Genomic DNA, 27969 nt, shown 5'->3' on the forward strand with positions numbered 1-27969 from the left:
ACTGCTGTTGGCGCAAGCAGAACTGGTCATATATTTGAAGTTTCTTCACTTAAGTAAAGGATAAAGGTTTATTTTTAATTGCTTACTGATTGGAGAAAAATGGTTTAAAAATGACAAACTGGGTAGCAGAGGCAAGATGGCAAATTAGAAGACACAACTGAGACAAGAAGGGAGAATATGATAAAAAAAAAAAACTAATAGAGATGTGAGGAAGATATAGAAAACAGAAATGAAACTGGCTAAGACTTTCTCTACAAAGAAGCCAAATGCACCCCAAGCACACCAGTGTGCTCATGCTGAGGTGGGTCTCACCAAAAGGAGAGTATATTCAAAAACTCCAGTGAGCCATCCCCACAGAAAGTGAGACAGTTCACTTTGCTGTAAACCTAAACTGAAAGTGGGAACTCAGCCCTCACAGAAGGGAAAGTGGCATGCAACTGATTTATGAAAATGCATTATGTATACAAAATGGAGTTTAATTCATACTTAAAGAAAAGAAGAGCATGAACTTTGTGAGAAAATACATTGATAAGCCGGCCATGGTGGCACACACTTGTGATACCAGCACTCGGGGAGGCAGAGGCAGGCAGATCTCTGTGAGTTCGAGACCAGCCTGGTCTACAAAGCAAATACAGGACAGCAAAGGGCTATACAGAGAAACCCTGCATCAAAAAAAGGAAAGAAAAAATACATTAATTTGGAAATTATTATATTAAGTGAAATGATCCGCACTCAAAAACACAAATGCCAACCTATGCATAAACTCAGCCCTACAAAACATACTAGAAGGAAAACTCCCACCTGAGGAAGTTAACCACACCCTACAGCAAAACCAAAAGAGAACAGTACATAACCACACTGCTGCAACCAACAACTAAATCTAAGAAAGTCAGGATAGGAACTCAAAGCAGGGCAGGGACTTGGAGGTAGAAGTTGATACTGAGGCAAGGGATGGATGCTGCTTACTGACTTGCTGTGCATGACTTGCTCAGCCTGCTTTCTTATACAACACAGGACCACCAGCCCAGGGATAGCATTCACAAGGGGCTGGGTCCATCAATCACTACTTAACAAAATGCCTTACAGCCTGCTCATATGGAGGCCTTATCTCAATTGAGGAGTCCCTCCTTGCAGATAACTCTAGCTTGTGCCAAGCTAACATAAAACTGCACAGTACAGATCTCAACACTTAAAATGTCTTCAGTAATGTCTCAAGCACTATTCACAACATTTCTGTTGCAGGTTGTTCTTCCAAAACTTGGAATATATTTAATATTTTATCACCTATAGAAACTCTCTGCATTAAGTTGTTCAAATATGTTCTAAATTCCACCAGAGAAAACAAATCACGCTATCAATATATACTGACTTGACTTCCTCCATGCTGGGCTCTTTGCTACTACCTTGTTAATACATACTCATGCTCAAACCCAAGACCCAAAAATGGTCATGGTTTTTGTCAGATAAAAAAAGATATACAGAAAGTATTCATTATAAACTTGATCTTAAGGGAAATAAACACAGGGAAAATAATGCTTATCTAAAGATAAATATGTTACATAAGATGGTAAAATCTCCTTTAAAAATCCTTTAAGACTAAGTATTAAATTATATGCCATCAATTCTTGGTTTTCTGAGCTGTGATTTTCTTTAGTCTATGCAACATTCTTGAACAACAAAATTTTTATTCCAGAAATTCTAATTCATATTTACATACCAATGACTGGATGTTTCTCCTGTAATCAAATCTATTGTCATCTTCCTTTGATGTCACTTCTAAGTCTGGCCCTACTAATAAATATATCCAGTTAACCAAACTATTAAGACATTGTACACAAATATACACAGTAGTTTTATAGCAATAGATGGAGGTATTTTAAAATTTGTGTTCATAAGAACTGCATTTTGGGTTTTTCCAATTAATCTGTGTCCTGCTTAACAGGTAGCTGAATATTTGATTGTGAAAGTGTTGCTTCCAGTCACCACTGGCATTTGGATCAACTCTAGATTTTGACAGATTCTAGATGTAAAAGGCCTGTTTGAGATTTATTCATACATTCAATCACTCAACGCAAATGAGCAAGCTCTCAGAAATAAAATTCAAAAATATCACAAAAAATAAATAAACTCATTAGGGTACATTCTCTTCTACCTCATACCATTAACTTTGAAATAATCCACTAATTATTTTCTATATAAAATTGTCTTTATTCTTTACATCTTTGTCTTTGCCACCTGTTCTTTATATCCTCTATATAATATTTCCATCTATTATTCAGACAGTTTTGTTTCAACCTTTAATACTTAGTTTACCATATAAAGAATTGAGTTCTGACTCGCTACATAAGCAGATAATTCTTTTCTTGGATCTATCTGGATGTTTTATTGATTTTTCAACTTTATTTTTATTGCTAGACCTTAAATTTATTTATTTAAATGTTTATTCCTTTACAGCTACTCTAGAGGGAACAATCTTTTAAGCCATTCTGGTATAAGCAGCCTTTAGTTCAATTTACTCAATAGTTGTTCATTGTATTCTTCTGCTGGCACTGTGCATAAAAGAATGAAAATAATGGATATATAGATGGCTTTTTCTAAACATAATTACTTTTTGATACTTAAAATATGGAGTTACTCAGACATCAGTCAAGAAAGTGCAAGTACATAAAAATGAAGTAACAAGATTGTGTAACAAAGTTATTTAATAGGGATCTATCTGAAAGCAAACTGTTAGAAAGAATAACACCAGCAACCTTGTCATTTCACAGGAAAGGGGAGACTGAAGGGTGTGTTAAGGACACAACACTGGAAACAAGTCATGAAAGCCTTCTCCATAATTTTAAGAAGGTTCAACATTTTCATTTCAAAATGTTGGCATGTTAAAAGTCATCAAGCTCGCTGGAGGATGAATGCCCACAGTGTGTGCATAAATAGACGAAGATTTTTTTTTATTTAATTTAAATTTTTTGAATTTATTCACTTTACATCTCGATCGAAGCCCCCTCCCTCATCTCATCCCAATCCCACCCTCTCCTCCTCTCCTCCCCCCATACCTCTCCCCTAGACCTCAGAAAAGGGAGAGAGCCCTCCTCCTCTACCAACTGACCCTAGCCTATCAGGTCTCATCAGGCCTGTCTGCAGTTCTCTTCCTCTGTGGCCTGGCAAGGCCGACCCACCAGGGGGAAGTGATCTGAGAAGCAGGCAATAGAGTCCATGTCAGAGACAACTGCTGCTCCCCTTACTAGGACACCCACATGGAGACTGAGCTGTCTATTGGCTACATCTGAGCAGAGCCGTAGGTTCTCTCCACGCATTGTCCTTGGTTGGTGTGTCAGTTTCCACAGAACCCCTTGGGCCCAGATATGTTGGCTCTGTTGGCCTTCTTGTGGAGCTCCTTTCCAGAGGAAGATATTTTACAAGAAGCTACTGGAACTATTCAGACCATAATTGGTAGAATGTGTATAGAAATATTTAGGTTATGAAATTATGAGTGTCTGGTTCAGAACATATTTTATTAAATGAATAAACATATAAGTAAGTTTGTATCCTTGGAGAAATGACTCTTATCATTTGAGAAAACTAAGAAGTGAGTTAGTTACATGTGTTTGCCATTTCTCTGGTGCACATCTTTCTGGGTTCAGAGCCCTAGGTTGTTGTTTTTGTTTTGAAAGCAATGACATCATAGTAGGGTATTGGTTCCTTGGTAAATTATGTGACTAGCATTTGTGAAGCAATTGTATGGGTATGTGATGTTGTGTGTAGAGCTTGGTGCCTCCACAGAGCAACTGAAGTCTGTAAAACACAATCTTAATGTTAGGAGAAAATGAAAGTACAAGATATGTCATATCACACTATAGTATACCTGATTGCCATAATAGATTAATGGCTGAGACCTTATAGGCTAGGTTCAGATGGAAGGGAAGGAGGACCTCCCCTATCAGTGGACTTGGGGAGGGGTATGGGAGGAGAAGAAGGAGGAAGAGTGGGATTGGGAGGGGAGGAAGGAGGGGGCTACAGCTGGGAGACAAAGAGAATAATCTGTAATTAATATAAAAAATAAAAGTGTAAAAATAGATTGATGTCATGGAAATAACAAATATGCAATTTAAAACACATCTAGATGCATGTAATCCATGAACTTCCCAATTACAATAAAATGAACATTATTTATAGATGTAATTTATTACGACATTGCTTACAAGGCTCTTGAAATTGTGGATTAAAGGAAGGCTCTTGTTTTCCAGCTTGCTAAGTGAATCAACAGGCATATTGCAATTCACTCAGCCACCCAACTACTATTTTAGACTTGGAGAAAAAATTTAGACTTTCCCAATTACTCTCCATAAATCCCTAATGATTATAGCTATTCATTGAGGCAAACCTTATGGGATGACCCAAGAAAGAAGACATGCCTGATTTAAAGCATACATTTCCAATGTAATTTTCTAGCCCTGAAAATGCCCCTATTTTCCATTTATCTATGCCAACAATGACCTCAGAAATATCTAGATAGAATCAATGATTAAATTTATCTGGATTTTTGAAAGTAGGAATGAGGAAATTATGAGGTAATTTCATTGCATGCCTTACCTGATTTGAAGGCGGGTGCATCCTTTGCTGTCTGCGCTTCTTTGGAAACAGTGTCTCTCATTTCAATAGGAGTCTGGTTGGGTTTTGAAAGAGGACACCTAATAAACATTGCATACTCACAGACAACAGTGATGCCCATCGTCCAGGATAAAGCACAATAGTGATTACCATCAATTGAGCATGTTCTTCATCAGACTCTAAAACGCCAAATGGACATCAGTAAATACTAAGTATCTGGAAGTCATCCACACACTCACACACAGTGCTTTCCAAATTGAGTACTCTCTTTTTCCTTTACAATGCTTACAACGGGTTTGGGAGTTGGGCAACTTTCAGCTTGTTGTCTTGTTTTCTGATTGGGGCAGCAATATGGAAAAAAATATATTGTGAATAAAACTAAGACAATAGCTTTCAATAAATATTTTCAAAGGAGATTATGACTCCAATGACTGGGCCAGAAGCAGAACAGGCACAGGTGCCACTGTGCTGAGCAGGGTGATGGATGCAGAGAAAAATGACCTCTAGTCAAAGAAGCAAAGCATCACTCTGAGGACATTTAACTGGCAAAGATGTTGGGAGAGTGAGACACCATGTACTTCACTAAAACACTGTCACCAAGTTTGTTTTGCTTTGTTTTGCTTTGTTTTGTTTTGTTTTGTTTTGTTTTTTTTGTCTTGCTTAATTTGTGCCTTAAGTTAGGAAGGACACACTAGTGGTTACTTCTCATGGAGAAGTACTTTCAAAAAATAAAATGTACAACATCCTCTTTTTCCTACCCTGTTTTTCCTACACTTTTTCCTGACACTGCTGTTGTCAGTTGTATTTGTATTTTTACATTTTAGTTTAGAGATCCTAATGCTGCTTGATTCACTAATATAAGAAATAATATGAATCACAGGTACAGCATAATGTGCAAGACTTTATTGAAGGAATGAACTCTCTAAAGTCAGTGTCTCCAAAAGTACATTATTTTGGCATATCACATTGGTGCTCAAAGAACTTCCATGAAACAACCATATGATGTTGTTTCTCATACAAGAAAAGAATGCTACTGTGTTCAAATTAATTTCGCTTGTCCACCTAAGGTCAATTCAACCTATTTTGAAGCTTGAAAGTTATGAGAAGTAACTGGCTGACATTTGCTCTGATCTACCATCTCCATTTTCCTTTGCTTCCACAAGCTTACACAACAGTAATGAAACAAAGATGGTGCCTTTGTTTTCAACAGTAAGTGTGCAGGAGCCAAGTGAAGTGAGTTATCTGAAGACTCCCTAGTGTGCCCTTCAAGGTCTTGTAGTCAGTGTCTCTCTTCTCTTCTCTAACTAGACCATCTTCTTTTGAAAATATTCTGTAGATCTGTAGATACGAGTCTTCAGGTTTTACAGTACTTTATGGATTATTAGAACTGCTTCCTTTTTCTCCATTTACCAAAAGTATCTAGGAATTACAAATTTAATATTCTGGAGCCATACAGAACTCAATAGTATTACACTTTTTGTTTCTTTATCTGTTTGCTCCTTTCCCTCTGGCTAGAAACATGATCAGAAATAAAAGCAAAACACATGGTCTCCTTTTGTCCAGTTTTGTTTCTAAATATCGTTCAGTTGTTTTGTGTATTAAAAAAAAATGGGTCTGTAATTTCTCTCTTCAGAATGTGGAGGGAACCCCAGTGCCTGCATCTCCTAGATCATATTAGAAACACCGAGCCCCGGAGACGCTGAGGTGCAGGGTGTATTTGTAACACGGTGTCCAGGGTAAGTGCTAAAACTTAAGAATTTCTATGAAGTATGAATCTTCTCAATGACTTTTCCTAACTTACCTTTCTAGACCTAAAGTTTCTCTTTCCCAGTCTCCCCAATCAAAACAGCATGCACAATCATGTGCTACCTTTGGACTTTGTCTTTCAGTTCCCTAATCTTTCCATTAGTAATCCTGTGCTTTTCTTTCTGATTCTGTTATTTTGTTGTATACTTAGCTACCCCTGTGAAGATGCGGTACAGCACACAGTATTAAACTTTTATGTAGATGTCTAACCTGACACTAACTTTATTTATCAATGGTTCACTACACAAAGCGTAGTTTTGCTTGATGGGGTACATAATGCCTTTGGTGATGAAAGCAAGTACAGGGACATTTTCTTTTACTTCTTTTTTAAATTTTTTTTAATTAATTACACTTTATTGACTTTGTATCCCCCCTGTGGTTCTCCCTTCCTCCCCCTTTCTGCACGCATGCCCCCTCCCCAAGTCCACTGATGGGAGAGGTCTTCTTTTCCTTCCTTCTGATCCTAGTCGATTAGGTCTCCTCAGGAGTGGTTGCAGTGTCTTCTTCTGTGGCCTGGTAAGGCTGCTCTCCCCTCAGGAGGAGCTGATTAAAGAGCAGGCCAATATTCTACTTCTTAAACATGTTTAGGCACTGGAAGCTCCACATTTATGATACCGTTCCACGCTTTAGCTAAAGTAATCTCAAAACTCCCTCTTTTCTCCTGTGTACAAAGCCCAATTTCCATCACTCACTCCCTGTACTCACTACTTTTCTTGTTCTTCATTCCACTTTCATCCTTTTCCTTAATATCAGAGTTCTTTGGGTACTAGAAAATCCTGTAATGTAACTCACAATCCATATCTTTTAGTAACACTATCAATTCAGTTTGTTGCTAAGTTATTCGGCTTGTTATTTAAGCTTATTTTTTCTATATACTTAATAAGTAATATTTTAGTATCATGTGGAAGTCACCTGCTTTGAATAAATAAGTCACCTGTTTTGAATCACATAATTTTTTTAGTAAAATGCTATTCTTACCTTTCATTTGTCCACTTATATTATTTTTTTCCATTTGATATCCTACACCAGATACATGGCTAACATTTGTCTGTAGAAGATGCTCCAACGTGCTCTGATAAAATAAGTATCATAACAAGTTAGATAAATATCTCCTAGTTGCCTTCTCCTCAGATTTCTGAGAAGAAATCTAATTTCCAACTTCAAACGTGATTAACTAGAAAATAAAAGTAGGATAGTAAAACATTTGATTGGAATGTTTTCTATGCTTTTTATATCAATTTAATCTTTTTCTGTTATACTGCTGCTATGTAAACAGATCATGTAAGGCCAAAAGAAACAAATGTGTATATGCAATAGTGGCTCGCCTGCATATTGCAATAAAAATGATCCTAACTCTACTTTGTATCCCCACAAAAAAAGAGAAATCTCAAGAAGACATACTTAGAAAATTTTTTATTTGAGAAAAATCACTTGCCATAGTACAACATTTAACATTTAGAACATTTTTCCAATGATATAAATTGTCATAAAGGCAGAAGAACATATTTTCCATAAAGAGAATTCATAACTTATCATGTTGGGCATAAACAAAACACTGAAGAAGCTATTTGGTATGGGTAAACAATTCTTAAACCATACATGTTTTTATGTAAAATGTTTACTGGTAGAAAAAAAATGCTTAAATAAATAATAAGTTAGAAAATTTTTCTTTATGTTATATTTAAATAGTAGGATGAAGATGTAACATTCAACTCTTTCAGAATGAAGAAATTCCAAGAAACATAGCAAGCCTTACTGAGAACAGGAATGTAAGGCTATGTGTATATATACATATATATATTATGCATATATATACATATGTATAAATATAACAATAAAAATTAAAGAAGAGGAGGCATGGATATGAGCAGAAGTATGAGGGGCACAAGAGTAGTTAGATGGGGTAGAAGGAGAGCTAAAAGTGATATAAATGTCATAAGATAATGTAAGAAGTCCTAAAAACAATGTGAAATTTAAATTTAAAAAGAAATATTTCTTTATTTGCAGATGATATGGTCTTATCCGTCATCTAAAGAACCCAAAGACTCCACAAGAAAACTTCTACAGCTGACAAATACATTCTGCAAAGTCACAAAATTAATATACATAAAAGATAAAATATATTAAAAAGCAACAGTCTTCCTATATATGGCAGACTAAGAAACATGTATGGGCTGGACCTAGACTCCCTACAAGTATGAAACAGATGTACAGCTTGGTCGTCATGTGGGTCCCCTAACAATTGGAGCGGGGGCTGTCTCCGACTTTGTTGCCTGCCTTTGCATCCCTTTCCCCTGGCTGGACTGCTGTCTTGGGCCTCAGTGGAAGAAAATGCACTTAGTCCTGATGTGACTTAATGTGTCAGGGCAGGTTAGCACCCATGGAGTGTGTTAACCTCCTTTCTCTGAGGAGAAGGAAAGAGGGAGCCAGGGAGACACAGAGGTGTGAGGGTGGGACTTGCAGGAGAAGGGGGAGGGGGTCTGCAATCAAGTTGTAAAGTGAATAAATTAATTAATGGAAAAAATTCAGAAATGTGAAAAAATAAAATAAATTCAAAAGAGAGTAAGGCGAGAATATATAAGAGGGCTTGAAGAAAAGGGAAGGGAAAATGTAATTATAATTTCAAAAAATTTAATCAAGGAAATGATATCATTCACAATAGCATTATACATATATATATAAATAAGTTTAACTGAGGAAGTTAAAAAAAATAAAATCTTCAAATTACTGAAAAATGAATTGAACAAATTATCAGAAGATAGAAAGACTTCCCATGTTCATGGATTGGTAGGATTAATGTTGTAAAAATGACCATCTTACCAAAAACAATCTATAGATTGAACATAAGCTTTATCTGGATTTCAACACAATTCTTCACAAAAGTTGAAAATGTTTTCTTAAATTTCATATGAAAATAAAAAATATCTAGGATTTAAAAATATCTTGAACATAAAAATAGTAGGAGGTAGCATCACCCCAGATTTTAAATTCTGCTATGAAGCTGTAATACTAAAAAGAACACAGTACTGGAATGAAAAACAGACTCATTGATTAATGGAATAGAATTGAGAACCAACACATAAGTCCATATTCCTAACCAAGCCTTGGGCAGAGTGCAGGGAATCATACAAAAGAAGGGGGAGTTAGTATGACCTGGAGAAAACAAGAGCTCCACAAGGACCAACTACATCGGGCACAGGGGTCTTTTCTGAGACTGTTTCTCCAACCAAGGGCCATGCACAGATATAACCTAGAACCCCTCAGATGTAGCCCATGGCAGATCAGTATTCAAGTATCTAGTTAGGGGAACAGGGACTGTCTCTGACATGAACTCAAAGGCTCACTCTATGACCTCCTCCCCCCTGAGGGAGGAGTAGCCTTGCTAGGCCACAGAGGTGGACATTGCAGCCAGTCCTGAAGAGACCTGATAAACTAGGATCAGATGGAAGGGGCAGTGTACTTAGAGAGGGGCAGGGAGGAGATGAGATAGGGAGCGTGATTTTGAGGGAGGGGGCTACAGCTGAGATATAAAGTAAATAAATTGTAACTAATAAAAAAAATAAAAATTAATTTTAAAAAGTCCATATTCCTACAATCACATGATTTTTAACAAAGAGGTCAACAATAATATTGGAGAAAAGACAGTATCTTCAACAAATGGTGCAGGTCAAACTCAATGAATACATGCAGAAGGATGAAATTTAACCCTTATCTCTCATCCTTCACAAAACTCAATTCCAAATGGATCACAGACCTCAAAGTAAGACTTGATATCCTGGAAAAAAGGGCCAGATAGAAACCTTCTGGCATAGAAGTTTCCAGATGGATGGATAGATAAGATGACAGATAGGTAGGTAGATAGACAGACAGACAGACAGACAGACAGACAGACAGACAGACAGACAGACAGACAGACAGATAGATAGATAGATAGATAGATAGATAGATAGATAGATAGATAGATAGATAGATAATCCTGTAGCAAGGTCTAGCGATATCACTACTAGACTCCAGAGAGTAAATAATAAAAAATCCAGGCTAGTGAGTCCCCACAGATGTCAAACAATACAGGCATGCTCTTGATTACCTTCCATAATTTGAGAATAAGACCCTAGTACTGAAGATGTTGTGTACTTGAGTTATAGAATATGAAATCAAGCTAATACTGAGCCAGAAGGTTTGATCCCTATTACCCAATTCCCATTGCTCTGGAGGGTGCTATGCATGCTTGTAGAAAAAAAAAAAAAAAAAAAAAAAAAAAACAGTTACCCAACTGTGAACACTCAAAGCTACAATAATGGCTGACCTGGCAGTACGTGCTCACGAGTATAATCATGGCACAAACGTTATGAAAGTTACTAACCAGCGTGATCTGTGGTCCTGGGGACTAGCATAGATCGGGGAGCAGCAAGTGAAACCCTTTCCCAGTCCCTGGCCTGCCATAGCCTGCCAGCAACAGCAGCAAAGTCTGCCAAGGGCCCTCTGCGCTCCACACAACCCAGTTCCCGGGCCTGTGCCATTTCCTGGGACCCACCCCAATCTGCATCCTGGGAGACGGCACAGATCAGGGAGAAGCAGACCAGCAAGGATTAGGGAGCAGCAGGAAATCCAGAGGACTGCAGCCATCTGGGACCACCAGCTCTACCTACAACCCCAGAGACCTACTACCATCAGAGACCACCACGCCTACTAAAAACAGAGTCAATCAAATAGCTAGAGGTCAGTGCAAGAACACAAGCAACAAAAACCCAGGGCCATATGACACTACCAAGACCCAGCTATCCAACCCTGAGGATACTATCACACCAGAAGCATAAGAAAGTGATTTTAAATATGAGGTTATGAAAATGATAGAGGTCTTAAAAGAATAAATAAATCTCTCAAGGAAATGCAGGAAAATACAGTCAAACAGATGAAGGAATTGAAAAAAATCCCATAAACAAATATAGAAAAATACAATCAAAAAGGTGAAGGAATTGAATAAATCCCTTAAAGAAATAAGGAATATACATCCAAACTGGAGAAGGAAATGAATAAAACTGTCCATGACCTAAAAATGGAAATAAAAACAATAAAGAAAACACAATCTGAGGCAATCCTCAAGATGGAAAACCCATGAAAGTGAACAGGAACTACAGACAAAAGCATCACCAACAGAATACATGGAAGAGAGAATCTCAAGTATAGAACATACTATTGAAGAAATCAATGTTAAAAAGTTCCTGACACAAACATCCAAGAAATCTGACACAATATGAAAAGACCAAACCTAAGAATAGTAGGAATAGAAGAAGAAAAATATCCCAAGCTCTAAGGCCCAGAAAATATTTTCAACAAAATCATAGAAGAAACTTCCCCAATCTAAAGAAAGAGATGCCTATAAACATACAAGAAGCCTACGGAACACCAGATTGGACCAGAAAAGAAAAACTTCCTGTCACATAATCAAAACACTAAATGTACAGAAGAAAGAATATTAAAAGCTACAAGGGAAAAAGGCCAACTCACATAAAAAGGCAGACCTACACCTGACTTCTCACCCAAAACTCTAAATGCTAGAAGGGCTTGGGCAGCCACTAAGGGACCATAGATGTCAGCCCCAACTACTCTACCCTGCAGAACTTTTAGTCACCATAGATGAAGAAAACAAGACATCCATGCTGGAGAGGAGGTGGAGAAAGGGGAACTCTCCCCCATTGCTGATAGGAGTGCAAACTTGTACAACCACTTTGGAAATCAATATGGCTCTTTCTCAGAAAATGGGGACTAGGCCTAGCTATACCACTCTTGGGAATACACCCAAAAGGTACTCCACAATACAACACAGATGTATGTTCAACCATGTTCATAGCAGTTTTATTCGTAATAGCCAGAATCTGGAAACAACCTAGATGTCCCCCAACTGAAGAACTTGTGGTACATTTACACAATGGAATGCTACTCCACTATTAAAAATAAGGAAATAATGAAATTTGCAGGCAAATGGATGGAACTAGAAAAGATCATCCTGAATGAGTTAACCCAGGTCCAGAAAGGCACACATCCTATGTACTCACTTATAAGTAGATATTAGACCTATATGGGATAACCATACTACAAGCCAAAGAAGCTAAGTAACAAGGAGGCCCCAAGGGATGGTGCCAGAATGTCACTCAGTAGGGGAAATAGAATAGACAGCAGAAGCGGATGAAGAGAGGAAACTGGGACCTATTATGTGATATTTAAAATTAAATATCTTCATACCAGTGGTTGAATATTTTGACTTTCATCAGATACGTCGTCTTCTACTGACATCAGTTCTAGCTCTGGTTCTGTTGGCAAATACATTTATTTGATTAAATTGCAGAGCACTCATGTAAAGCAATAGTCTGTAGGGTAATCGGAGTGGCTAACACTGTGTTGTTGTTACTTTCCTGTTAAGAACTTTAATGACGTCTATAGTGAGCGAAGTATCTCTAGTTATCTAAACTGTCAATCATTCACTCAAATGTAAGTAGCAGAAGGCACCATGCTCACTCAACACATAGGAACATCCTAAAAATTTGCGTATAAAGTCATCTACTTCCCAAGTCACTCCCTTTCACCCCTGCACTAGAGCTGCCAGTTTTTTACATCATTCTTCTATAATTAGTTTTTCTTGATTTTATTCAATAATTATTTTTGTACTCTTATAGGAAATAGCATAAGGTTTTGCAGAATGGAAATAAAATATTGGGGATGGATTTTCTAGAGTTAATAGGTGATTTGACAAATATGAAGTATGATGGGGCAGATACAGGACTTTCTAGGGGAAACATATGTAAACCCCTATGACAAAGATTTCACACTGGAAGTTTGGGATACTGAAATACAAAAGCAGAAGCGTCCTTTTGAACTTACGTCTAAAAGATTTAAAAGATCTTGCACTCATAAATTCTCTTTTTCAAAACATAAGTGCTAGCATAACATTCATATTATTTGTGCCAAATCAACTTGGGGAAAAAAACAAAATTAAGATAAAGAAATCGACAAGCTTTTCAAACGTTTCTATCAAAACGATCAGTTTACAATGTGTACCTGGGGTCGGTGGCAATATCTCTATCCTTTCTACTGCTTCATTTGGAACAGACTCGCTTACGTCAGTGGCAGACTAAATAGGTTTTAAAAGTAGAATATTTGAATCATATGTATATCACATAATACATACTTAATAATTCATGATAAAACAAAAAGCTTATTACCTTTAAAGATAGCTCTTCTTCAGCCCATGCTATAAAGCAAGGGAAAATATGATCATTTCTAAGTCAATACAATACCAGTCATATGCTCATAAACAGTTAGGATGGAATTAAAGTCTCATTTTTAGCTTTTCAATTGTTACTCTGTGGTTTGAATATTTGGAAGATTTTTACAGGTCTTGACAGCACAACAACTGAAAAATATACTCCTGATGTTGAAGACATGGCTCAGTGGTTAAAAGCACTTCTGAATTGGTGCAAAATTAATGAAAATAGCAATTTTGGTATGACACAAATAAACCTATAATGTTCGTCATTTCCCAGATTAGAATTGTAGGGTCTGTTACCATTTGAAGGACAGCTAACGTTCATGAAGTAAGACACATTCAGAAGGACAAATGTTGCATGTTTTATCTCCTGTGTAGCATCTAGACTTCTATATGTATAAACTGTATAAAGTAGAGAAGGTATTATTCTCAGAGAACTGCACATGAGAAGGGGGTGGGGCAGGACGAGAGATTATTAATGGGGAACCAATATGAACAAAGGAAAAAGGTTCTGTGAAAATGTTGTGATTAAATACATTATCGTATCTCTGGAATTTAAAATAATTTTAGGGCTGGAGAGATGACTCCACGGTTAAGAAGAACACTAGCCACTCTTGCAGGGAACCTGAGCTCAATTCCCACCACCCACACGGTGTCTCAGAACCATCTGTAACTCCACTTCTGGTGAACTCAAAGCCCTTTTCTTGCTTCCATGGTACTTCCACTCACACAGATACGCACATACACATAAACAAATAATAACTCTTTAGAAGGTAAATAAGTAACTGAAAAATAAAAATAAGTTAAATTTTTGAATAACATATTCTTCTGTATTCAATCATTTATTATTATCGGTAACATTGCCCATTCAATCTACATCTTCTGTGTCTAGTAATTACAGAGAGGTGAGAGTGACTGCATCTTACTAAATTTTAGCATTCCTTCGACCCATCACTTTTCCAAGCAACAACATGACTTTATCTTTGGTTTGAATACACATACATTGAAGTCATCTGAGCTAGGTATGCGTACATTCCCTAATTGATTCAGTATTTTCCAGAATTATTCTTGCTCTTTCAGCTAAAAACGAAAACAAACACTCTTCCTTTCCCATTTGTTTCTTTGCTTGAGCTGACTTTTCCTGTATCTAAGGCTGGCGTTGACCTCAGTATGTCGCAGACATAAACTTCTGGTTCTCCTGCCTCTATCCATGTGCTCTGAGAGGCCACGCCCATTTTAAGAGGTGCTGGGGACATAGGCCTCCTGAATTCCAGGCAAGCACTCTGCTGACTGAGCTTTGTGCTCAGTCCTCCCTCTTCTTTTTTTATGATTTTTTTAAATTTTATTTTATTTTATTAATTATACTTTATTCACTTTGTATCCCCCCATAAGCCTCTCCCTCCTCCCCTCCCGGTCCCACCCTCCACTCCCCCTTCTTCACCCATGTCCCTTCCCAAGTCCACTGATAGGGGAGGTCCTCCTCTTCTTCCTTCTGATCTTAGTCTATCAGATCTCATCTGGAGTGATGCATTGTCATCTTCTGTGGCCTGCTAAGGCTGCTCCCCCCTCAGGGGGAGGTGATCAAAGAGCAGGCCAATCAGTTCATGTCAGAGGCAGTCCCTCTTCCCTTTACTATGTAAGAGGACCCTGACTAAAATGCTCAATTCCCATCCCAAAAGGCAAAGAGAATGGACATCAGAAGAAGAAAACAGGAAACAACCTAGAAACCTGCCACAAAAGGCCTCTGAAAGGCTCTGCCCTGTAGACTATCAAAGCAGATGCTGAGACTTATGGCCAACTGTTGGGCAGAGTGCATGGAATCTTATGTAAGAAGTGGGAAATAGTAAGATCTGGAGAGGACAGAAATCCCACAAGGAGAGCAACAGAACCAGAAAATTTGAACACAGGGGTCTTCCCAGAGACTCATATTCCAACCAAGTACCAGGCATGGAAATAACCTAGAACCCCTGGACAGATATACCCCATGGCAGTTTAGTGTCCAAGAGGGTCCTCCCTCTTCTTAACAAAGGTAATCGCTGATCTTCATACTTTCTACTTTTCATTCTTTCTGTCAATTACTCTTAGCATGAATTTCCTATTTAACAGAATCATTTCAGGATTATAATTTCTGTCTCTTTCTACCTTTGTTTTCTGTAAACATAAGTTGAAACAAAAGTAAATTCATTATGTCCTAATTTTATTGCATCACTGTGATTTACCCAATAGCATTTTGTCTATATTTTGCTAAGAAGCGGTCTGGTCCTGCTACTGAACAGGTGACTAAGAACCTACTGCAAATTCAGAGTCCCTGATGCCCTGAACCACCTTGGAGATGTTTAACAGCTTCCCTGTGGTTCTGTAAAGTGTGTGGATTCTGTGAACTCAACCTCCATAGCCCTTTGCTTCAACTTGTATCTTTTAATCCAACCTGTATTTCCTCCCCATCATGCCTGGCAATGGATTTTCTGAATTTCCTGTAACCTGGCCCTCACTGTCCTTCTTTCCATGTTTAATTCTGTCCTGTGTAATACTATGCACTGAAGTAGTGACTTTTCACTTGACATTGTGTCCCACGTATGTACGACTGCTCACGTGGTGTTGTATTCAGCCGTGTATATCAGACTCACCTTCTAATGGTTGGGTACATCAATCACTGAAGTCTTTCCGACAGTGAGGAAGACAGACAGAGTGGGGAAAAGTTTTCCTACTTCTCAAACCAGTTCTACTACCAGAAAATCACTTCATAAATTTTCCTCATGTGTCTGATACCCTGTCTCTTTTTTATTCTGAGGGATTACTTTCTTTTCCCGCTGTCCAATAACACATTTGATTGCTTTTCCTTCATTGGCTCCCTGTTTCTCCTGCCTTGTTATCATTCACTCTCTGTATTCATCCCCACTCCTTATATACATGTGGCCATTGATTATAACCTTATCTTGGAATGGTCATCCTAACTTAGTGCCTTTAAGTGCCATTTTCAGCTTAACATACTTCAGAAAGCTAAGATGACACTCAACTCATTGGCTTCATACTCTCCTTTGTTACTGTCCATTAAAAGGAAATTGTATCTTTGTTATTAGATTCCCAGTGCTCATGTTATAAAACACATTCTACAAAATGACACTTTTACCAAGTAGAGAGTATACCTTCCACTGTTCTTTTTCCTCTGTTTTCAAATACTTTGTCTGAAGCCAACGACGAATTCCCAGCACAGTTAGGAGGAGCACCCTCTGAGACACTCTGTTAAAATTAATTTAAAATTAGTTGCATAAAATTTTAATCACTTTAAGATGTGTTAATTGTTTATTTTTAAAGCAATTGTACCAAAAATGTGTTTAAAATCTCAGTGCTTCAGTACCAAATATTTTTCTTCTTTTTTAATTATTACTATTTATTACAATTTATTCACTTTGTATCCCAGCTGTGCCCGCCCCCTCCTACTGATCCAGGTATCGAAGCAGAGGACGAGACTTATAGCCAAACTTCGGGAAAAATGCATGGAATGTTATGAAAGAAGGGGGAGATAGAAAGACCTGGAGAGGACAAGAGCTCCAAAAGGATACCAACGGAGCCAAAAATAAGTAGACCCTGGAGGCGTTACAGAAACTGATACCTCAACCAAGGACCATGTATGGAAAAGACCTAAAACCCAGGCTCAGATGTAGCCGATAGATTCAGTCTTCACGTAGATTCCCTAGTAAGGGGAGCAGAGGCTGTCTCTGGCATGAACTTAGCAGCAGGCTCTCTGATCACGCCTGAGGGGTGCAGCCTTGCCAGGCCACAGAGGAAGACAATGCAGCCAGTACCAAATCTTATGCATGCCTCTCTAGAGCAGGCAACTTTATGTGGCAACTTTTATATGGCTACTAATTCTGTAAACCCGACACAAAATTGCACAGGAAAATTATTCATAGGCAAGATACTCATGGACGTATTTCCAAAGCGGAACTACCATTATACTACCTAAAATCTTAGATTCCACATTAAAAAAAAAAGAAAAGGAATTTTTAAAGTATGCATATGTAAACATAGTGTTATGAATATGGTGGGCATATTAAAGCAGTAGACATGTAAACATTTCAGATGACTAAAATTATTTCGGTGTTAAGGTACATTGGCTTGAGTCCTGTGAGACGGCTCAGAGGATAAAGGCATTTGTTTGAATGTGGAGTCCTGTCTTTCCATGATGACCTCTATTTTTTTGTTCATTTCTTCTCTATATGCCACTAATTGTGCCTCTATATGTGACTCTCTTTGTTTGGTTGTATTTACCTGTATTTCTTTGAGAGCTTTGTTCGTTCCCTCTTTATTTGTCTCCATTTGTGTAGCTATTTCGTGGAGAGATTTGTTTGTTTCCTCTTTATGTGCCTCTAATAACTGGATGAGCATAGCTTTAAAATCATTTTCCTGTGTTTCCTATTAATTCAAATATCCATTGATTTGGGGGGTGGCTGGTGAAACCATGATGTCCTGATTCTTGTTGGATGTGTTCTTATGCATCTGCTTATCCATAACCTTCGCTGTTTGTTCCTGGAGTTTGTACTTCAGACTGGGTCAAAAGACCCACAGAACAGGGGCTTCAATGTGGAGAACACTGTCCCAAGAATCTCCATGTTGCCCACAATGGGGATGTAGGTGGGAGGGAGCAGATGACTGGATGCAGGCATAGAGGGACCCTGGATCTGGGGCTCTGCATGTTTTCACTTGAAGGTACACTCACTCACTCACAGGCCTAATCAGAAAACACAACTGTTCCCCCTGTTCTCTATGCTCAGATTTGGGCCTGAAGGGGCAAACGCGAGTGTAGGAAATCTGTCAGCTCAATGGTGTCCACTATTTGTCCGCTGGGCAGGGAGACCCATACTTCGGGTAGCCACTTCTGTTGTCTCAATCAGGGAGCATCAAGGCTCCTATTAGGGCTAGCTGCCACCCAACTGCCACAGCTGCAGAACGGGAGGCCCTGGGAAGCCTGTACAGCTGCCCGCGGACCTGGGAGGCTCATACAGCCGGCTTGCCACTGCAGAACTGGGAGGGCCGCCTCTGCTGTCTCAGTTACAGAGCTGGGAGGTCCGTGCTTGCTCGGAGCAGCACGGACCTGAGGAGGGAGGCCCATCAGGGGGAAGTGCAGGGGGGTTGAATATTCTCCACTCTCAGTCCCTGGAGACATCCACGAGTGACCTGGATCCAAATGGTCTCAGTTCACGAGTCGTCCCCTCGCACCCAGGAAGCCTCAACGTCCATGTTCTGGCTTCAGCTGCCCCTCCACTCACCAACTTCGGAGTTTCGGATCCTGTGCCCCTCAGATTCGGTGCGCACTGGTCTTCTCCATCTTGGGTCTCCAAGGCATTTGATAGGAAGACTGACACCTGAGTTTGAGTCAAAGAACCCACCACATGGTGGAAAGAAAGAAATGACTCTAAAAGTTGACCTCTGACCTCCACGTGCTTATTGTGATACATGCACACATACACACACGCACACACATATATATGCACAGACAAGCACACACACCACAAACAGAGTAATAAATAAAATTAGGAGAAAAATGGCTAGAAAATCTATTTCTTTTCATAGGAGTTTGGGATTTTAGAAACTGGAACGTTTGGGCAGAGGCTTCCTAAACAATTTTATTAGTATAAAGCACCCAGGATGGCTTAGAAGTGTTCCCTGTTTGTTTCCTATTGTAAAACAGTAGCACAACTCCTCACCTGAAGCAGACAATGTCTGCGCAGCACACAATGGATACTCAATCACAAAGATGAATTGAAGGTCAAAATTTTTAAAAATTGATCAGAAAGGCTTTTTGAGGGGCAATTTGGTGTCTCCCTATAGGATGTATTCATAAATGAGATACTAAAGTTTGCCACAGTCCAAGTTAGAAATATATGTGCTTTCTAAGTATGTTCTTGACACTACTATCATTTTATTGTCCTCGGGTTAAAGAAAAAAAAAATGTCTTCAACACTTAAGTCTCAGAATGGAAACAGGATTGTGTAGTAACATATTTTACATTTCCTGAGAGGTTTTTCCTATCCCCAACATTTATTCATGAGGTACATGGAAATGTTACATGTATCATATCATCTTAAAGTCACAGTGACATTATTTGTATTGACACATGTTTTCTTTTATTTGGTTTTGCCAAGATGCTAAATGACAGAACTAGGATTCTGATAGCTCCTTGGCCTTCACCTGCTGTGTTTACAACCCTGCTTCCATTTATCATGGCCTTTTCTATCTCTTCCCTCAGTGTTATCTTTGTTTTCATTGTTTATATTTATTATTATAAGAATGTATGCCATGAAAGTACTCAATGCACTTAATTCCTTAGTTGATTTATCTTTAGATGAGCATCAAAAACCTAACTGAATGTCTAGTCTCCAAATTTACATTTGTCCCTTCCTTCAGCCATCCCTGAAAGCCTATACCTGGCGATCCAGATGCCATAATAATGTCACAAATTATGTTTTTCTTCTTCCTCAGATAGTTCACAAAAAAAAAAATGCAGCTTTAAATTCAAAGATGCTTTCCTTCTAAAACAAGAACTCTAAAAAACACAGCAGCTACATTTCTAAAAATAATTCTGAAATGGGTAAAATGTTGGCCTATCTGAGGTCCTGTCCTGGCAAAGTGTATGAGTCCCACAGGGAGCATTGCCCTCTTCCTACCCTCTGAGCCCAGCCACCACCACTTAAAGACCTGATTCTTCATCTAAATGTACTCCAGACCTGAGGATGTTTAAAGAACATTCATAGCCAATCCTTTGTAAACAATTCAAAACAATAGAGAAAAGAAAGATATTCCCAAACTCCTTCTATGAATCCAGATAAAGATTAAATTTTTAAAAAGAAAATTACAAAACAATATCCCCAATGAACACAGACTTTAAAATGCTCAACAAAATGCTTATAAACAGAATATAGATATACATCAAAAACTATTACCCACCATGCCACGTTGGCTTTATTCCTGAAATTCAGGCATGGTTCAACATACACAAATCAATAAGTGAAGTAACAACATGAATGGACTTCCAGACAAAAATCACAAGATCATCTCAACAGATGCAGAATAACCCTTCGACAAAATATATCATGCCTCCAAGATCAAAGCCCTAGAGGATACAGAACTATAGAGAACAAACCCTAACATAATAGAAGCTATATATGAAAAACCCACAGTCGTCATAATCCTAAATGGAGAAAACCTTGAAGCAATACGACTGAAGTCAGGGTCAAGGCATCCCACTAATCTAACTCTTTTTCGATATTGTTTTCAAAGCACTAGCTGGAGCCATAAGGCAGGAGAAGGAGATTAAAGGAATACAAAAGGTAAATAAGTCAAGCTATGTCTAGTTGCAGGTAACACAACATTGTACATGTAGAGATCCCAAAGTTTCTATCAGAAATGATAAATTCAGCAATGCACAGGATACAGAATCAACTTACACAGATTAATAGCTTTTTCTGTACAGCAACAAGCATACAGAGGAAAAAAAAATAATGGACACATTCACACTAGCCTCGACGAAAATAAAATATCTAGGAAAGAAAACCTAACCAAAAAAGTACAGGACCTCTACAATGAAAACTTTAAATCTGTCTCCATTGGGCTGACAGTGCTCCCTCCAAGATCCAAAGACCAACTAATAAAACCCCAATGTCAAACATGAGAAACCCTCTTTTGAGTTGTTGGCCAGGACTTTCCAAAAGAAACCCAAAGCCTAGTCTTTTGCTATTGCCCTTGATTACCCCAAGGGGTAGAAAGTAAGTCCCAATCTTGAAAACACCAGGCACTTCAGAAACAAAGACCAGAGCTGGAACTGAAATGAAAGTCCACTCTCTGAAGACTGGCTTTCAAGGTACCAGAAGGAGCCATGCAAGTTTCCAAAAAAGGGAGGCAACCAAGAGTCCTACCCAGATAAGACACCTATAAACCACATCAATGATCAGCATGGCATGCTAACTTTAAGCATGCACAAAGAGCTACAGGCAACCAAGTAACGCTGAGATTGGGAGAAATAGTCTTCTCCAGGGAAGAACATACCAATTGGTTATTGAATAGCAAATGATCAGTCTTGAAGTCAGACATACGATTAACAGCTTTAGGGCATTTTCGGTTTCTTTTTTTTTTTTCCTTTTTGTATTCTTTTTTTACAACTTTATTCATTGTATATCCCGATTGTAGCCCTGTCCCTTAACTCCTCCCAGTCCCCGGTATCTCCCTTTTCCCTCCTATCCACTGGAAGAGGGAGTTCTCCTTCCCAGACTAGATTTTCTTCATCAGTGGCCTGGCAAAGCTGCATTACCAGGGGCAAGTGATCAAAGATCAGGCAACCGAGTTCACGACAAAGGCAGCCTCTGCTCCCCTTACTTGGAAACCCACATGGAGACTGAGCTGGCTATTGGCTACACCTGGGGAGAGGGTCTAGGTCCTCTCCATGCATAGCCCTTGGTTGGTTCATCAGTCTCTGCAGGAACTGCTGGGCTCAGATGTTTTAGCTTTGTTAGTCTCCTTGTGGGGCTCCTGTCCCATCTATGTCCTTCTCTTCACCCTCCGACCCCCCCCTACTTCTTCCATAAGACTCCCTGCGCTCTGTCCAAAGTTTGGCTTTGAGTCTCAGCATCTGCCTCAACCCACTGTTGGATGGAGCCTCTCAGAGGACCCTCTGTAATAGGTTCCCATCCTGTTCCCTCACGTCACACTGGTCACATGATCCTTATACTCCTCGTGGAACAACTTAGAAAAACTCAATAGCCCTTTTAACATATATTTTGAGAAGCAGATTTTGCAAGTATACATGCCCATATTTCTAATACTAATTCAGTTTAAATACAGAACCAACTATAAAAATAGGGGGAAAAAACTCTCCTAAAAGTTTACAGCATACTGAAAAACCAAAATCAAAACCAAAAAGACAAGAAACATGAAAACGATTTTAAAGATAAGTGTTAAATGTAATGAAAAAATATCCTATAAAATAAACTGCTAGACGCCCTGTACTGTCAAAACTAAAAGTACCATGGAAACTGGCTACTATAATAACAAATTGAGTCTATTAAAGATTTATTTCAGCATTATAAAAGTCATGTTAAGATAATTTAAAAGTCACAGTAAATTACATTTATCCAAATAAATTTCAAATCCTGTCTATTACTGTAAACCTAATACAATTTCTCTTGGGCTCTGTAATTTTAAACCATTACCCCATGACCTCAAAGCGGTTACTAGTTCTTTTCATTGTTTACCAAAGTGACAATTGTTTTCAGCTACTCATGATCTTGTTTCTGCTGACTAACTTCCCAAGTACTGAGATGGCATCCAGACCACAGTAAATCTTAAAACAAAAACAGACTTAGGGTAAGGAAGTTAACTCCACAGAGGAGCACATTACCTTGGAATCACAGTGGTACTCGTCTTCCTTCATTTCAGGCAAGGGAGTTTCAGGACTGGGACAGTCGGAAAGCCTATAGAGCAAAGAATGCAGTAAAGACAGGTGAGCACAATTCTGGAAAATCTTATACGAATTCTGCTGCTTGGAGACGAAATGGCATGTGTTAATTGGTGTAAACACAATTTGCCCTCTCACTGTACAGAAGCTTTCACTTAAGTGAGGACTGATTTTATGCTTCATTTAAAATAGTAGCAGCCTGAGAAAAACGTGTCTTCACAAATTGCCTTTAATGACCGTGGACCTGAAAAATTAGTACTAGAAAAATTCGTACTAGAAAAGCTGAGATGAGTGTGGTAGCCTTAAAAAGAGGAAAAGATGCACCATTTTCTCTCCATGTCTTTCCCTGGGTTGAAGAAGACTATGACCAAGCTGTATATAAAGTTGTAGGCTGGTTTCCCAGCTTGAGAAACAATCATTAAGAGAATCTGTTCATTATCTTTGTCTCTTAAAACATCTGCCGGTGGGAATGTAAACTTGTACAACCACTCTGGAAAGCAATCTGGCACTTTCTCAGACAACTAGGAATAGAGCTTCCTCAAGATCCAGCCATACCACTCCTAGGCATATATCCAAAAGGGGCTCAAGTACACAATAAGGACATTTGCTCAACCATGTTTGTAGCAGCTTTATTTGTAATACCTAGAAGCTGGAAACAGCCCAGATGTCCCTCAACTGAAGAATGGATACAGAAATTGTGGCACATCTACACAATGAAGTATTACTCAGCAATAAAAAAAAAAAAAAAAGGAAATCATGAAATTTGCAGGTAAATGGTGGGACCTGGAAAGGATCATTCTGAGTGAACTGTCCCAGAAGCAGAAACACACACACGGTATATACTCACTCATATAGACATACAACATAGGATAAACCTACTAAAACCTGTACATCTAAAGAAATTAAGCAAGAGAGAAGACCCTGACTAAAACGCTCAACCCCATCCTGAAAAGCAAAGAGGATGGACAACAGAAGAAGAAGAAAACAGGAAACAACCTAGGAACCTGCCACAGAGAGCCTCTGAAAGGCTCTGCCCTGCAGACTATCAAAACAGATGCTGAGCCTGATTACCAACTGCTGGGCAGAGTGCATGGAATTTTATGTAAGAAGTGTGAAATAGTAAGAGCTGGAGAGGACAGGAGCCCCACAAGGAGAGCAACAGAACGAGAAAATTTGAACACAGGGAACTTCCCAGAGTCTCATACTCCAACCAAGGACTATTCATGGAGATAACCTAGAACCCCTGCACAGATGTAGTCCATGGCAGCTTAGTGTCCATGTGGGTTACATAGTAATGGGAAGAGGGACTGCCTCTGACATAATCTGATTGGCCTGTTCTTTGATCACCTCCCCCTGAGGGGAGAGCAGCCTTACCAGGCCACAGAAGATGACATTGCAGCCACTTCTGATGAGAACTGATAGACTAAGATCAGAAGGAAGGAGAAGAGGACCTCCCCTATCAGTGGACTTGGGGAGGGGCATGCATGAAGAAGGGGGAGGGAGGGTGGGATCGGGAGGGGAGGAGGGAGGAGCTTATGGGAGGATACAAAATGTATAAAGTATAATCAATAAAATAAAAAAGAGATATAAAAAAAGAAAAAGGAAAGAGGTATGAGGTAGATACTTATTCTCTTTGAAATATGTTTTTGTCTAAAGGTGCTGTGAGCTGTAATTGTATTTGTGAATTTTGGGCATGTATAGTTAAAGAGATCTGTCAAAGCTTCTGTATTATAAACAGTGATAGACATTAAAAAAATTGTAAATGTTTTAAAGCTGTACAAGAGTCAACCAATAAATTAATTTTATGTGTTTACTGGTGGAATGACCTTCCCAAAAAAGATTAAATCCTTCAAAATTTTAAATTCCAATTATTTTCCTGTCCTCTTGCATTTTTCAGGTTTCACGTAAACAATCAGGCACTTAAAAACTTTCAAAAGCACCCACTCAAGGGGAAAGACATCTGTAACACAGCGTCTCCTGTTAGTTGTGCCTGTTCCTCTAAGTCCTCTGGAACTATTTCCTTCTGGTTGGCCTCCACTTCCTCTTCTTCAGGTCTAGACAACGATCTCCAAAATTATAATCTCCAGCCCAGGAAAATCTTAAGTGAAGATGTGTTCGAAGCACCAAGCTAAATAGAGCTTCAACTACCCACACAGCCATCTTACTAACAACCCTACAAAGCCTCGGTGACTTCGGTGCCAGGGGATCCTAAACTGTCCTACCCATCATGCAGGTAGGAAGGATGCAATCTCTTCAGCAAAGCTGGAGGGAGACACCTGTCTCAGCCACAGGTATAATTTGTTCCTCAGCTTCTAATGCCCCAGTCTTTGATAGGCTCTAAGGTGATGTAAAGCACCATATTCCTAGCTGCTGCAGAAACTGTCCCCAGACGCTTAAATTATCTTAATGTTTTCAACATACATGTAGATGTTTTTCAATTCCTACAATTAAACAATTAAGCAGCATCTATATCAAGATTTGTCCGTGATACCAGTTTCAATGTGCAGGCATACAAACTTCCAATATCTTGTGTCCTTAATTTCTGTCTTCTTGTTGTCAAATTTGCCAACAATTCTTGCATTCCAGTCTTTTCTCTAAATACTATAGCCTACTGAACCCTGTGTCCTTTTCTCTATCCCAATCATCTGTCCATTAACACCATTCTTATCCTCCACAATCTTAATTTTATTTTTATCCTGTGCCAGTGGAATTACTGGGCTCATGTTCCAGTTATTTTATTAAAATATCCATCAATTGAATCAAACATAAGATGACAATTGGCCTTAATGTTAAGGCACATGAGTCTAATGTCATCTGCACCATTTTTTTTTCTGTCTAGAGAAGTCATGTTAATATCTTTTGAGTTTTAAGTTCTCCATCTGAATGAAGTATAAGAGTATATTTTTATTAGTTCTTTAATCCCTTCAAATTCTGAAATATCTTATGCTTTTTAATCTTCTCTGCAGAAAAACAGAATATTTAGCTGGCAGCAATTTTTAAAACAAGATAAACAAGAAGGAAAACAGAAAAGGTGATTTAAAAGAAAGGTTATTATCACACACACAAACAAGAGTACATAAAATAAAAATGTCATCAGATTAAGTATGTATAGAGGCTTAAAGGAGCAAAAAATGAAAAATTAGTAAGCAGGAAAATTAATTTCCAAGTATGCTCTAAATGAGTATTAAATATAATATGAATCATATAATCTGCATTCAGATCTTCTTCATTTTCAGAAAAGAACATTCATTCCTGGAGTTGTTCCTATGGCTCTAAGTTTATCCACATGAGCAAGGTGAACAAGACAACCATTGGTCCTCAGAACAAGGTGCTGACTAGCACTGCAGTTATCAAAATTTGCAGAGAAATTTTTATGGTGTAGTTGCACTTCTCAAAAATACCCTAAAGACGTTCATCTGTAAATTTGACTTCTGCAGTTGATCTGACACAGAGCTCATCTATCTCTGACAACCTGTGAATAAGCAAGTGAATGAATGGGGGAGCCAAGCAAGATGGCAGTCAAATCATGAATGTGGGACTTAGTCACAGCTGGCTCCTTAGTGAAAAATAACATCATGGTAGCATGTACTTTGAATGTCTACTGTCAGAATTATAATGAACAATAGTATTTTAAATATAAAGCATGGTGCCTCCCACAGTATAGTGCTGAACAGATACTTGCTTCTCATCTGTCCATTCCATACTTAGACACACATAGATTTTATAAACACGTATAACTTACCTTGCTAATGAATCACTTCCACAATCGGTTTTCTCTACTAAAAAAAAAAAAGCATAAAATTAATTTTAAACAGATGAAAGATAAGTATCAAATGTTAAAAATCTATGTCTCAGAAGCTTTGCTAAAAAACTTTAATTTGGAATACCATGTAAATTAATATCTCCTACAGTAGATATGAATTATACTGCTGATAGAGCAAGCAACGCATTAAGATTCTTTCTTTTGCTGTGCTCATGGAACACAAGGAAAACAAAAAAACTTATGAATTTTATGAAAAGTAAAACGTTTGATATAATAGCCATAATATAACTAGTATGAGACTAACTTAAGATGGTATCATCATATTATAAATTATTCTTATTATTTTGTCAAGCAAACCACTTGATATATCTGGACTAACAGCATAAGGAACATTAACAAGGAAATATTATAATATATATATATATATATATATATATATATATATATATATATATATATGTTACGGCCATACAACCCTGAACACTCCTAATATCATCTACTAAGAGAATATGTTTATTTTGTAGTAACAGAAAAGATTTTTTTTTCAAGTAGTCAGTTAATTTTTCAGTTTAGGGTGAATATACTATCTCATTGATACTTACCTGTGGACACCGCACCCTGCAGGGGAAAGATTCAAAACACAACAGCAGACCAGGAACAAGTGCCTTGCAAAGACTTTCCAAATTCTAATGAAGAGTTCAAGAGTCACCAGTGTCATACTTGTTCTAGCTAACCCTTTTTATAAAGAAGATACCATATGCTTTCTCTGTAAAAGCTATTTTCTTGTTCTTATCTGTGAAACAAAGTTCATATATGGTATATACTCACTTGTAAGTGGATATTAGCCATATAATATAGGATAAACACACTAAAATCTATAGTCCTAAAGACGCTAAACAACAAGGACCCTAGCAAAGAGGCTGAAACCTCACTCAGAAGGGCAAACAGGATAGACATCAGAAGTAGGAGAAGACAAGGAACAGGACAGGAGCCTCCCAGAGGGATCCTCTGAAAGACTTTACCCACCAAGGTATTGAAGACTCATGGCCAAACTTTGGGCAGAGTGCAGGAAACCTT

General features: G+C 38.3%; 1 protein-coding gene across 1 annotated transcript in view; it reads right to left on the minus strand.

Moving 5' to 3' along the window:
- Positions 1-7282: 7282 nt before the first annotated feature.
- LOC129666307 (POTE ankyrin domain family member A-like) overlaps positions 7283-27969 on the minus strand; it is a 38122-nt gene continuing 17435 nt past the window's right edge. The window contains exons 8-14 of the mRNA XM_055593347.1: positions 26872-26908; positions 23073-23145; positions 16825-16918; positions 13635-13663; positions 13471-13543; positions 12658-12719; positions 7283-7486 (exon numbers count right to left, since the gene is read on the minus strand). Coding sequence (XP_055449322.1) covers positions 7283-7486; positions 12658-12719; positions 13471-13543; positions 13635-13663; positions 16825-16918; positions 23073-23145; positions 26872-26908 — 572 coding nt within the window. The remainder of the gene's footprint in view (positions 7487-12657; positions 12720-13470; positions 13544-13634; positions 13664-16824; positions 16919-23072; positions 23146-26871; positions 26909-27969) is intronic.

Source organism: Psammomys obesus, unplaced genomic scaffold (genome assembly GCF_907164565.1).
Source record: "Psammomys obesus unplaced genomic scaffold, mPsaObe1.curated_primary_1811, whole genome shotgun sequence".
NCBI classification, from domain to species: Eukaryota; Metazoa; Chordata; class Mammalia; order Rodentia; family Muridae; genus Psammomys; species Psammomys obesus.